The following is a 13,713-nucleotide window of genomic DNA, read 5'->3' as shown; positions in this document are numbered from 1 at the left end:
TTTGTATATATATATTCTGTTTCAGTCACTTTTTTAAAAGAATGAACAATTTTCCTACAGGTGCAGAACGAGCACAAAGCAGGTGGAATGATTTGATGGACGTTAACATCAACTATTTTGTTAGATTGCTTCTGACTTTATTATACTGATTTAGCAGTGCTGAGTGTTGGGTGAAACTTTTTAAATTAAACAGACACAACAATGTTTCACTGTCCTCAGAGTACAACAAAATACAGTCAGGTCCTCTGGATGGTTTCTTTTTTTTTTTTTTTTGAGAAGTTGTCCTTCATCCAAAGTACTTCATCAGTCCAAGGAGCCACAACAAACTCAGTCCCACCAGCAGCACACTCACATGGACCAACCAGTTTGCTGGTGATAAGATGGTTTCTGGGGCCTGCCTTCTCCCCCGTCGACTCCTCTGAGGCATCCATAGCCAAAGCGGTTCAAAGCATCCAAGTTCATGCGCAATAATCCAGGTAGAAAATCCAACAAAGTTGTCAGAAACCAGTTTATCACCTTATCTTTTTTTTAATCACTATATTATCACCAGAAACCATCTATTCACCAGCAAACTGGTTCATCCACCATGTCAGTAGGCTTCTTGTGGGAATGAGTTTGTTGTTGCACCTTGGATTGATGAAGTCCTTTGGATGAAGGATGAAACGACTGAACAACAAAAAAAAAAAAAGAAAGAAAGAAACCATCCAGATGAATTTTGTTGGATTTTCTACCTGGATTACTGAACATGAACATTCATGTCCTCAGAGTAATTTATTTTTTCTCTTTTTTTCTCCAGCATGCTTATTTATTTGAAAAATTTTTTTTCCCCCCCCCCCCCCCCCCTTCCATTCTCTCATCAACACATTTTTAAAATCTAAACATTAAGTCCTATTCTAATGGGAGTAATACCAATAAATATTTGATTTTCAGCCAGAGAAGTAAGTTCTGGTTAATTATTATTTTACTATTACTATTAATATTGTTGCCTTTCCTTAGAGCAATTTGATTGACATAATTGTTTAATTGACTTTATAAAAGCACCAAATATTAAAGACATAGTCATTTGACTTGTAACACCCATTCACTGTATCACTGATAACAGCATTGTATCAACTAAACACGAGCCTGCAGTACGACTTGTCCTTTTCTAGTACCTGTGCCAACAGTGCTGTTAACATCTGAACTTAACTCCCTCCCGCTGTCGAACACAGAGTCGCAGGTGATGCTGGGTACTGTGGGAGAAGTTGGACCATTGTCCTTGTCAGTACTCTTCAATTTCCTCCTCATCTTCACCTGCACAACAAAAGCAAACGTAACTGCAGAGAAAGAAAGTGCCTGCATGACATTCGAATGACACAGCAGAAGAAAAAAAAACTATCCTTTGCCACAAATCTATTATTTTGTCATGTTATTTGTGCTAAAGTGACATATTTCTTCCAATAGCAAACTACTCTTTATAAAGTGACCTTGGAAAATAGTCACTGTTTATATGGTGGTGCCAACGGTCTCAGGTGTGCCACAACAATCTGACTTCGGACACATGACGAGGTAACACTGCTCGAAACAACAAAAATTGCATCTTAGTTTTTACGAGTGTTATTTTGACACATGTCTACCAACAAAACGTAGACCAATTATATAGCTCATATGGCACCATGACTCCGATGGGGACTAATGACAACTATGAGAAACAACCAACGCATAAAATACTACTCAACAACCCACTGGTCCAAATACAGCTAATGCTATTGTTCTGCTGTGATTCACTTAATGAGGCAAAGTAGTTGCAAAATGAGGAAAAAAAATAAAAAATTGCTGACCTGTGTGTTTAAATAAGTTTGTCATCCTTATGAGTGGGAACAAAAAGCTTTGTGGCAAAATTAAAGAAGCTAAATATCAAAAGATTCAAATAAAAGTGTCATTCAGAAAGTGTCCCAGTTTTGTAACCATTGCATGAAACTCTAATAATATTGATGGTCTAAACGCTGAAGAACTGTCACAGCATCAGGACAGTCAAAACCATTTTATGTGGCTGTGCTTCTACATTTGACACGCCTTTGCACTGAGACTTAAACTGTGGCACCAGCTGACTGGAGAAAACTCTTTTCATTGAATGCTTGGTGTGATACTTGAATAGAAAATAAATAAAAAAAAGACTGTAAATTATATTTGTTTTGTAACCAGAATATTTTTATCCATTTTAAAATCCCATAAGTTTTTAGATATTAAAAATAAATGGTCCCATTGAAAACTACGATGGAGCTTTAGGGCCACGCTAAGGAAAAAAAAAAAAAAGATTATGAACGAAAATAAAGTCATAGTATTGCAAGAATAAAGTCGTACGGCAATAAAGTCGTAATATTATGTGAATAAAGTCAAAACAATATGAGAATAAAGTCATATTATTTTGAGAATAAAGCATGAAAATAAAGTTGTAATTTACGAGAATAAAGTCAAAATAAAATTAGAATAAAGTCATTGTATTATGAGAATAAAGTACAAAAATTATGAGAATAAAGTCAAAATAACATGATAATAAAGTCTTAGTAATATGAAAATAAAGTCATATAACAGTAAAGTTGCAATATTAAAATAAAGTCAAAATAATATGAGAATAAAGTTATAGTATTCTGAGAATAAAGTCGTAAAACAGTTAAGTCATAATAGTAAAAGAATTTAATCAAAATAATATGAGAATAAAGTTAAAGTGCTAGAAGAATAAAGTTGTATGACAATCAAGTCATAATATTAAGAGAATAAAGTCATAATAATACAAGAATAAAGTCATAGTATTAGGAGAAAAAAGTCATACAACAATAAAGTTGTAATATTACGAGAATAAAGTCAAAATAATCTGAGAATAAAGTTGTAGTATTACAAGAATAAAGTAGAAACAATACAAGAATAAACTCATAATATTATGAGAATAAACTCGTAGTATTACCAGAATAAAGTCATAATATTACGAGAATAAAGTCAAAATAATATGAGAATAAAGTCATAGTATTAACGGAATAAAGTCATACAACAGTAAAGTCATAATATTTCAAGAAAAAAGTTGAAATATTACAAGTATAAAGTCATAGTATAACGAGAATAAAGTAGAAGCAATACGAGAATAAAGTCATATCAAGATAATGAACTTGTAATATTTCCAGAATAAAGTTGAAGTATTACAAGAATAAAGTTATAGTATAACGACAGTAAAGTCCTACAACAGTAAAGTCGTAACATTACAAGAATAAAGTCAAAATAATACAAGAATAAAGTCATAATATTATGAGAATAAACTCGTAATATGGCAGCACGGTGGCGCAACTGGTAGAGCTGCTGCCTCTCAGCGAGCAGGTCCCTGGTTCAAACCCCGGTCCAGGGGCCTTTCTGGGTGGAGTTTGCATGTTCTCTCCGTGCATGCGTGGGTTTTCTCCGGGTACTCCGGTTTCCTCCCACAGTCCAAAAACATGCATGTTAGGCTGATTGGTAACTCTAAATTGTCCCTAGGTGTGAGTGAGAGAGTGAATGGTTGTTTGTCTCGTTTGTCTCTATGTGGCCCTGTGATGGACTTGCGACCCGTCCAGGGTGTACCCCGCCCCTCGCACAGTGATTGCTGGACATGGGCACCAGCGACCCCCGTGACCCAAAATGGAATAAGCGGGTAAAGAAAATGGATGGATGGATGGAACTCGTAATATTACTAGAATGAACTTGTAACGCTAACAGCATAATGTTGTAAAATTATCAGAACTCAGTCACAAAGAGTCAGTCTTTGAACTGCAGTAAAATGATGAATGTTGATGTCAGCAGCACAAGAGCAGGGTGCCCAATGCACTGTGGCTTAAGGATCCTTATGATAAACTGAAGCCATATGGCATTACAATTAACGGCTGCATTGATGGATTTAGTCGTGTCATAATGTGGATGGAGGCATAGTTTACTAATGGTGACCCAAAAGTGATCGCAGACTACTTCACAAACAAAGTGACTCCTATTGGAGGCTGTCCACAGCAGGTGTGAGCTGACCAAGGACGTATTATGATTATTCTTATAATATTACAACTTTATTCTAGTAATATTTCAACTTTATTCCCGTACGGCATTATTCTCATAATATTACAACTTTATTCTCATAATTTTATGACTTTTTTCTCGTATTGTAATTTTTTTTCCTTAGCGAGGCCTAATACTCCGTTGTAGAAAACAGATGTCAATGAAATTCTTAATTTTTTTTTTGTTTTTGTATCTTTTTAATCATTTATAATTTAGTCCCTTAAGTCAGGTAAAAAATGATCTTGTTCTTGCTGTTCAGAATAGTAGAGCAGTGTAAGAGTAACATTTTTTTTAATCTAGAAGCGCAGCTAAATCATGAAATCAATAAATACAAGAATAGTTTAAAAAAAGATACTGAATACACACACATGCTTGAACAATCACAAGTATAAAGCATAAAGATTAGTAAAAAAAAAAATACAAGCAGTAAAAATAACTTTTTTACCCACCGATTTTTTGAGCTTAGGGCTGGACAGAGATGAGGCAGGAAGATGGCATTTCTTTCTTAAGAACAGCTTGAACGTGGCAGAATCAAAGTTCTCCACAGCAAAACATCTCCATGATGTCTGGAGAGGCATGAAAATAAAATACCGGTATATACTGTATATATTGGTTGGAGTGGACACACTTTGTTCCAGAACATTTTTTTAAGAAAAGAGATGAAATGCATGAAAAGATGGTTTCAATAATAAAAGTGGGTCTCTGAGACCATTCAACCCTCCAGCTATTTTGATTTTGAGTGTTTTTTCCAAATACCTGTATGAGACAGGCAGCTGCAGGGATCTGTCTGTTGAAGTGTTTTTGCCTTTGCTTCTGCTGCACCTTCAGGGCAAAGCCGGAGCCTAAAATTCCCTGTGAACAACAACAACACAGAGGAGTTCTTCCTAATTAATTCGGTTTTAACCACACAGGTGCAGGTGCAGGCACAAATGGGAGCCAAAAACAGAATATTGGAGAAAAAAAAAACGTGTGCTGTTTTAGGAGGGAACAGCTGTGTGAACACACACACACATATATATATATATATATATATATATATATATATATATATATATATAATATGTGTGTGTGTATGTCTGTGTGTGTGTGTGTGTGTTTTTAAACATTTCCACACTCTTGCAATATTCTTCTAAACAATGTTTCTAAACTCTAAACACTCTAAAAAGCACATAATGTCATGATCTGAGCTCCCTGCCTCAGCGCACTGGGCCATGCCCACTTTGTTGCAGAGCGTTGGTTACGTACTGTAACCCCAGATTCTATGAGTATAAGCGTAGCCCTTTAAGGCTGTCGCTGATGGGTTTATCCCGTTATGCGAAGCATTACACTGAAACATTTAGTCCACGCCCACCTGCTGTGTGGGCCCCATCCACATATCACCCATATCCACCCATATCTGCGAAGCAGATGTGGTCCTCGCCTCTCTGGCTCCATTCGAACACCGTATGAAGCAGAAGCTTGCCCAAAAAACGTCTTGTCACTCAGCTCCCCATGTACGTAATTACACATTGCGTAATTATGTGTGCCATGCACAGACGTATGTTGTGTATTTATGTGTTCTGAATGCATGAACGCCCCGGAAATTTTTTTACGAGGAGGGAAAATATGCTGAAAAGAGCCATGAACCAACTGGTTACGGCTGAACAGTACGAACAGATTAATAATAACAGGAAAACTGAAATGAACTGATTGGTAACAATAGTCATGAACTGATTAGTGACAATAGAACCAAAATAACAATCATAGCTTGTGGCTGATAACAACGTCTCACACTGTAATGCATGCAGACAGATGTGAGTTAAACGGAGTTCCATGAAACAACAATATTCATTCTGTAAAACACTAAGGACAGAATGTGTCATGGAACGGGCCGTCACATCACGTACAGTAGATAAAAGTGAATAAATAAGCAGGGTGTTGACCACGTGGCCGCAGTGCAAATATCCTGCATTGTCATACCATTATGCAAAGTAGTCGAAGATGCAACACCCCTGATCGAGTGTGCCCTGAGGTTGACAGGAGGCTCTAAATCTGATGCTCTGTAGGCTTCAGAAAAAGAAAAAAAAAGGCCTCACACAGCCAGTGTGACAAGCGCTGGGTGGATAACGGGCAACCTACAGATGCATCTCTATAAGGCACAACAAATGTTGAATTTGACACATTGCAGCTGTGCGTGCTATGTGACACGTCAACGCCCGCATCGGACAGAGAAGATGGAACAACGCTTCTTCTTCTGATTTGTGGGGGGAAGGGAAAACCCCTCCAACGATAGCACTCTTGATTTAAAAGAGCTCGTGATGTTTTAGGCATAAAGCTGGATTTGGTCTTATATCAGCTGAGCTGCCGTCAGCCTGAATTCTGAGACATGACGGAGCGACAGAGAAGGCAGATAATCACTCACCCTCTTAGCGGATATTAAAGCCAGCAACAGGGCTGTTTTAAGAGACAAGAATTTAAGTGGAACCTGATCCAGAGGCTCAAATGGAGCTTTAATCAGGGCTTGCAGAACCAGCGTTAAAACCCACTGTGGAGCAAGTGGGTGTGAAACAGGCCTGTGTCTTTGTACACCTTTTAGAAAACACTTCATCAGCGGATGATTAAAAGCTGTTCTGTCTCCGAACCCTTCGTGGCAGGCAGAGATGGCTGTAGCATACATTAATCGTGCCAGACGCTAAATTTCTGTCCATCAGCTGTTTCAGAAAGGACAGCACGTCGCCTAGTGGACATGAAGGTGGCCTCTACACCTTTCTCTGTACACCAGCGCTGAAAAACTGCTCACTTTGATGTGTACAGTGCTGTGGTAGATGTAGCACGTGAATCCTGAATTGTACGCATTACATCCTGTGGGAGACCCATCCCTTCTAAGTGGGTCCGCTCAGCGGCCATACCCACAGGTGCTGGCCTATTTCTGGGTAACTCCTGATCGATCCACCTGCCTAAAGGAGAGCGTCCTCTCTCCACGGCAGTTTCCACGGGCGCCCCAATAGCAGGCATCGCAGGACTGGGAACCATGGTGCGTCCACGCGCTTGGGGGCCAACAGGAAAGCTGTCAATCCCTCCTCCTGAACTCATTTCAAGAACCGTAAAATCAAAGGAGGTGCAGGAAACGCGTAAAGAAGCGTTTTGGGCCATGGGCTGTGGACAACGCGTCCACCCCCAGCGGTGGTTCATCTCACGGGCTCTGAGAAAACCGTAGTTGACACTGAGCGTTTTCTCATGTCGCAAACAGGTCCACAGCTGCTTTGCCAAATTTCTGCCACATCTGGGCCCTCAGGTCTGGATGGAGAGTCCCTGTGACATGGGCCGCCCCTTGACATGACATCTGCCCCTTTGTTCAGAACCCCGGAACTGTACACTGCTCTGATTGGGAGCAGATTTTGGTGTGCCCATCGCAGTAGTTTTTGTCGCAATGTGTAACATCTGGGCTGAGCGCACACACCCCTGCCAGTTTATGTACGCAGCAGTAACCTTGTTGTCTGTGTGAATCAAAACGTGTTGATTCTGCAGCACAGGAGCAAAGTGTTGAATCACGTTCAGCACCGTGCGACACTCCACAACATTTATGTGGGCTGATGTGTGATGGGGCCATAGCGCCCCTATAGCTTGAGATAGGCATGTCGCCCCCCAACCTGACAGCGATGCGTCTGTGAAGACTGACATGTGTGATGTGGGTCTGCTGACGGGGACTCCCTCCGACAGAGCCAGTGTGTTTCCCCAGTGTCGGAGGTCTACTCTCACGGAGGAAGGGACAATGATCATCTGCCTCTTTTGTTTTACTGGGTCCACACGCAGACGTGCAGACCATCTCTGGAGGCGTCTCATGTGTAATAAACCCAGCGGGACAACTGTGTGAGCTGATGACATCATTCCTAAATTCCTAACAGCTTCATGATGGAAACAGCTGTTACTACTCTGCCAGGTCTTACGTGGCCGAGCTGGTCTTTCAGAGTGTCGATTCTCGTTTGTGATAAACGAGCCCTCTTGCTGGTTGAGTTTAGCTCCAATCCCAGATAAACAATCGTCTGGGCCGGGAGAATCAAGCTTTTCTTCCAATTTATGGCGAAGTCCAGATTTAACAGGTGTGATATCAGCGCCTAGACCTGTCCCACTGCTTCCTGTCTGGAGCGTGACAGCAGCAACAGGTCATCCAGGTAAAACAACTCTCATCCCTGCCCTGTGCAACGGCTGCAGGGCCGTCTCCACACACTTTTAGAACGTACGAGGCGCGAGGGAATACCCGAACGGCAGCCTGTTGTACTGATACTTCACCCCTTGAAAGGAGTGAAACGCAGGAATTTTCTGTGTTTTGGGATGATCGGTATGTGAAAATAAGCATCTTTTAGGTTGATGAAAACAAACCAATCATTTCTCTGGATGTTGTCCAACAGCTGTCTGGTTGTCAACATGTGAAACGGTCTGTCCATGATCGCCTTGTTGAAAACTGACAGGTCCAAAATGGGTCTCGTTCCTCCGGTCCATTTGGGAACCAGGAAGTAACATGAGTAAAACCCTGTGTTTTCCTCTCCATTGGGAACTCTGGAGATTACATCTTTTATCAGAAGTTCCTGGACTTCTGCATTTAGGGATGAGCTTTGGTCTGATGATGACAGGACCGTCTCTAAAATTCCTCCGAACGGAGGGGGTCGGGTTGCAAATTACAACGTGTAACCCTTGCTTAACACCCTGGCCATCCATCTGTCTGGCGAGCATGTTTTTAGCCACTCCGCGTAACGTTAGTGGAGTGGACGCGCGTTTAAGTGATGCGTCATGTTGTGTACGGATGTCATCCAGTCCGCCGCCTCGACCACCGTCATGTGTCGCGGGGATGTTTTCCGCGTGACCGAAGGCGAGGCTTCCTCGAAAGGGCTCTGAACGCGCCTGTGTGCTACATTCGGATCTTGTTGAGGGGAAGCATGTGGCAGCTGATGATGCCGTGGGGCCGCGCGTTTACACGGGCAACCCCAGAGGGTGCCGTCAGCCGGGAGTGGTGTGATCGCCGATGCGAAATGAGGTGGGATGAGGTGAGCATTCGCTCAGCCCCCCTCCACCAACACTACGCTCTCCAGGAGGGAATGAGCCGCAGGGGGCTGCTGCTGACGCTGCCTGTCCCGGAGGAACCATCCAATTCGCTCCGAGGGTCGGCGATAAGAGGAAAATTACAAGATGGCGTTGTCCAGCATGTAGCGACCTGTCACTGAGAAATACTCCTCGGTGCTTACCTTGAAACAAGACTGCTCGTCAGCTTCTCCTCGGGGAGGAGAGCTCACCGGGACGACCGGAGGTCGACGTGACGGGCCAAGCATTCTTAGCAAAGGTTGGTCATCTACACAGCTTTCCTTCTTCGTTCTTCTAACAGTGCTATTAGCTCGCTGAAGAAAAATGGGAGCCGAATACCAGCTCTTAACATAATTTATACGGACCGGGTGGGGCCCACACAGCAGGCGGGCGTGGACTAAATTTTTCAGTGTAATGCTTCGCATAACGGGATAAACCCATCAGCGAAAGCCTTAAAGGGCGAAGCTTATACAAAATAGAACATAAATAGGACACTCTGCAGGAGGAGGCCACCCCTTGGCTCCACTACTGTACTTGGTGGTGGATAATGTTGTTCCCTCCACTCACCAGGAACTGTCACTCTACACTGCCTTTGACAAGAAAATATTGTAAAAGTATCTATATATATATACTCTGTATATATATATATATATATATATTAAAAAAAAAACACCTCTGTTTTTATACACTCTATAACTCCTACATACTTGATAATATTTCACCAAAATAATTAAGTTTTTCTTGCATTTCCTGTGCAATTCCAGTCTCAAATAACACTCATCTTGAAAACTGCAAAAAATAACGCTACACTCAACAATGGGGGACACTCGCATACCGCCTGTTTTAACAACAGTCTGTAAACTTTTCGGAATTCAGGACAACAGCTGCTAGAGTTTTTTTTGGGGGGTGGGGGGTTGGGGGTGGGGGGGCTCCATTTTTGTCTGATGCAGGTTTCTAGCTGTTCAAAAGTCGTGTCTTCTTTGTTGGATTCAATCTGTTAGAGGTCTGGACTGCACACAGGCCAGATCAGCACCCAGACTATGTGGTTGAGTTTTAGTAGTGTCTTCCTAAAATTTGCATTTATCTAAAACTATAAAATTAACTTTCCTGTTGTGATGGTGTATTTCTATATGTTTTGATGGCTCATGTTTGGGCCATAATGCATCTCTGAAATATGTCAGAGAGGCTGACTTTTGAACTGTGTTATTCTTTCAAAAAATGAATTTAAAATAAAAATTTCAAATATTCATTTGTCTAATAACAAAACAGTTTTCTGCTTTGTCTTTGTCAAATTTTAATTATTGTTAGCCTAAATAATACAGCAGAGTTTATTGACAGTGTGTAAATATAGCCTCTTTTTTGCATGATAAAGATTTATCCAGTTTGTTAATGACACAGCAAACTATAATTGAACAAAAAAATACATTTTATTGTTTTCTGATCAACATATGATGTGTTCTCTATGTTTCTTTGTGAATAAAATATAGCTTTATGAAATTTGCAATACATTGGATTCAGTATTTATTTAAAATATACTCAATGTCCTAACTGTTTATATATACGTTTGTTTTTGATTTTATAGTTTTCCTTTATCTGAAAAATAAATAAATAAATAAAATCAATATTTTGTCTTTTTAACCAGTGAAAGTATAAGTTGAAGAACATGAACGCCCAAGGTTTTAAGTGTAAGATTATTTTTAAGTGTAAGATTATGTATAAAAATATGCAAATAACAGTATTTTCACTGCAGTACCACAACAAAAACACAGATTTTTTTTCCCGTCATAGCTATTCACACAGAATTTGCACGTTTGAATGCCTAAAAGATTTTCTTATCCACATTTTCATTAAATGAAGCAATTGTGGGTGTATATATTTTATGCAATACAAATTTAAATCACAAGGCACTGGTTCTGATTTAATTTCATTGAAAGGCTTCTTTTATCAAAGTCAAAACCTTTTCTACAATACTTTATGAGGTAAATTCGTTTTGATCAGTGCACTTGTAAGAAAGGAAAGAAATGTTTGGGAGCATAGCCGGTTTGATTGACATGCCTGGGAGTCTATAATTCAGAGGCTGATAAATCACCGGGGAAAACAACACCTGTGAACTGGAGTCGCATGTAAATTGTTTTGACTCGTGGCTTTTATCTTGTTGTCATCTGTTGGTGGCAGAGACAGTGCATGTTTGACAGACAGTTATGTTGCGTTCATTAGTTTGTTAGCCGTGTTGTCTGTTATTCTCAGTTTTATTTCCTCAATAATTATGGCTTATGCATCGGCTAATTGGACTGATAGAAACAGAATTATTTTTTTCTCCATATTTTACTGAAAATGTTCTATTTTGTGGGCACTTTTGAAAATAAAACAGCGGTTACAATGAATTTATAAGAATTTTTATCAGATAGAGGAAGAAAAGTATCAGGGAGTGGTGATTCAGTGTGCGGGAGTTCAGGAGTGGTGGTACAGAGGTTAGAGCAGGTGGGTCTGTGATTAGAAGCTGGTTCAACTCCCAGTAACGACAACATCAAAATGTGGCTGCCTCCACCCTCATATTCCCCACTCTGGGTCCTTAACCCCACCATCTGCTCTCCTGGGTGCCCTAGATGGCAGCTCTCTGCTCCACACAAAGGGATGTGGTAGCTCGGTGGTTTGTGGTTGCGTGAGGAAGTAAAAATAATTGCCAAGTCATTGTGCGATTGAGTTCACTGTGGCGACCCCTGAAGAAGGGAGCAGACGAAAAAAAGAAGAAAAGTGTAATTTTCACTGCCTTGAGGATTGAAAATTGATTCCAAATCTACAAGAGTATTCCACAGAGCTGAAGGTAAACAGGCTAAAAGGGCTAGCACCAAGCGAGAGACAGCATGAAGGCCAAGGAATTGTCTGCACAAGTCAGAGGCAAAGTTGTGGAGAAGAACAGATATGGGTTGATTTATAAATTGATATCTCAAACCTTGAACATCCCACAGAGCTCCATTAAATTCATAATCAGAAAAGTGAGACAATATGGGATTAAAAGAATATGCTCGAAACACAAACCTAACAGACATTTTAGTCAAAAAAAGCAACTAAAACTCAAATTCAACTCAAAAAGACTTTATTAATCCCAAAGGTAAATTAAATGCTGTAACTCATCATCCTGGTTTCATTAAAGAGTTGTTGTAGATGCTGATGGCTGTGGGCAGGAAGGATCTCTTGTAGCGTCTGTCTTACAACGGATCTGAAGAAGCCTCTGACTGAAGACCTGACAGTCTGATGAAGAGGATGCTGAGGGTTGTCTATAACATGTGTCAAACTCAAGGTCCTGTGGGACAAATGTTGCCCTTGTCGTCATTTTCTCTGCCCCCCCCCCCCCCCAAGATGCTATGTCAAATGCAAAATACTTTATAATTTGAATTATTTTAGTAATCTTTGATTATGATGAGGAGAACACAACAGAGAACGTCAAATGAGACCAATCAAACTCTTGTTGAAGAACATGTGACCAAGAGAAGATGTTGGTTATCTGACTTGAATGAATGTAGTTATTGAAAATGGCCTTTAGTTTGAACAAAGTTTTTAATTTTGGCCCCATTTTGTTAGTGAGTTTGACACCCCTGGTCTATAATGTTCTTCATTTTATGAAGAATCCTTCTTTGTACACGCATCTCTAAAGGTTCTAGAGGAGTCCCCAGAACTGAGCCAGCCTTCTTTATGAGCTTGCTGATCATATTTAAGTCACATGATCTGGTGCTGCTCCCCCAGCAGATGATGGCAGAAGAGATAGCGCTCTCTACAACAGACTTATAGAAGATATGCAGCATCTTGCTGCAAACACTGAACTGCAGATGACAGGAGTCTGTTTTGAAAAATGAGTCATCTGACAGACAGCTGTCTATCAGGAGTCTGTTTTGTTGTGTAAAAGGTCGAAGATGGCAGATGGAACTAAGAAATTGGAACTGCGTAAATGTAAAATATGTCAATAGGACCACTTGGAGCTGCACACTTTCTGGAAGTGTGGCAAATAAAAGTAATTTCTTAAAAGAAATTTAAAAAAGATACATGACAGTCCATATGGAATTTTCCATTCATGTGGAAGAAGGTGCTCTGGAAAGATGTGACTAAAACTGAACATTCTGTCGTCAGGTTCAACATATTGTCAAACATAAACTGTCAAACATAATGCTTGTCATCATGATGAAACCTACCTCCCTACAATGAAGCATGGTGGTGGTAGAATCATGGGGAGGTTTAGCATCAGCAGGGACTAAAAAACCAAAGGAAGCAATGACTTGTGCAAACAAAAGGGAAATATTTAAAGGAAACATCTTGGACTTGTCCAGAGATTTGAGACTGGGATAGAGGTTCACCTTCCAGAAGACCATGACCCAGAACACAAGTGGTTTAAAGACAACTAGATAAATGACTTTAGTTTTTGGAGTCAAAGCCAAACCTCAATCCAACTGAGACTTTCTGGTTTGGATGAACGATTGTTGCAAGCGAACAGCACTTTTTCAACATGAAGAATGGACAAAAGTTCCAGCTTACTGAGATGTACCGCAAAACTGTAGCTGGTGGGATTAATATGTACACGCCACTTTTTTTGTTTTACAGGTTTTTTTAATATACTGT

At 40.4% G+C, this 13,713-nt stretch overlaps 1 protein-coding gene across 1 annotated transcript in view; it reads right to left on the bottom strand.

Moving 5' to 3' along the window:
* kcnq1.1 (potassium voltage-gated channel, KQT-like subfamily, member 1.1) overlaps positions 1-13,713 on the bottom strand; it is a 58,517-nt gene that overhangs the window by 26,130 nt on the left and 18,674 nt on the right. Inside the window, exons 6-8 of the mRNA XM_037694505.1 lie at positions 4,804-4,899; positions 4,497-4,613; positions 1,155-1,293 (exon numbers count right to left, since the gene is read on the bottom strand). Of these exons, the coding sequence (XP_037550433.1) occupies positions 1,155-1,293; positions 4,497-4,613; positions 4,804-4,899 (352 nt within the window). The remainder of the gene's footprint in view (positions 1-1,154; positions 1,294-4,496; positions 4,614-4,803; positions 4,900-13,713) is intronic.

Source organism: Nematolebias whitei, chromosome 2 (genome assembly GCF_014905685.2).
Source record: "Nematolebias whitei isolate Nwh7 chromosome 2, NemWhi1, whole genome shotgun sequence".
Classification (NCBI taxonomy): Eukaryota; Metazoa; Chordata; class Actinopteri; order Cyprinodontiformes; family Rivulidae; genus Nematolebias; species Nematolebias whitei.
Note: the sequence above shows the minus strand (reverse complement) of the source record. Positions and strands in the feature narration are given on the sequence as shown.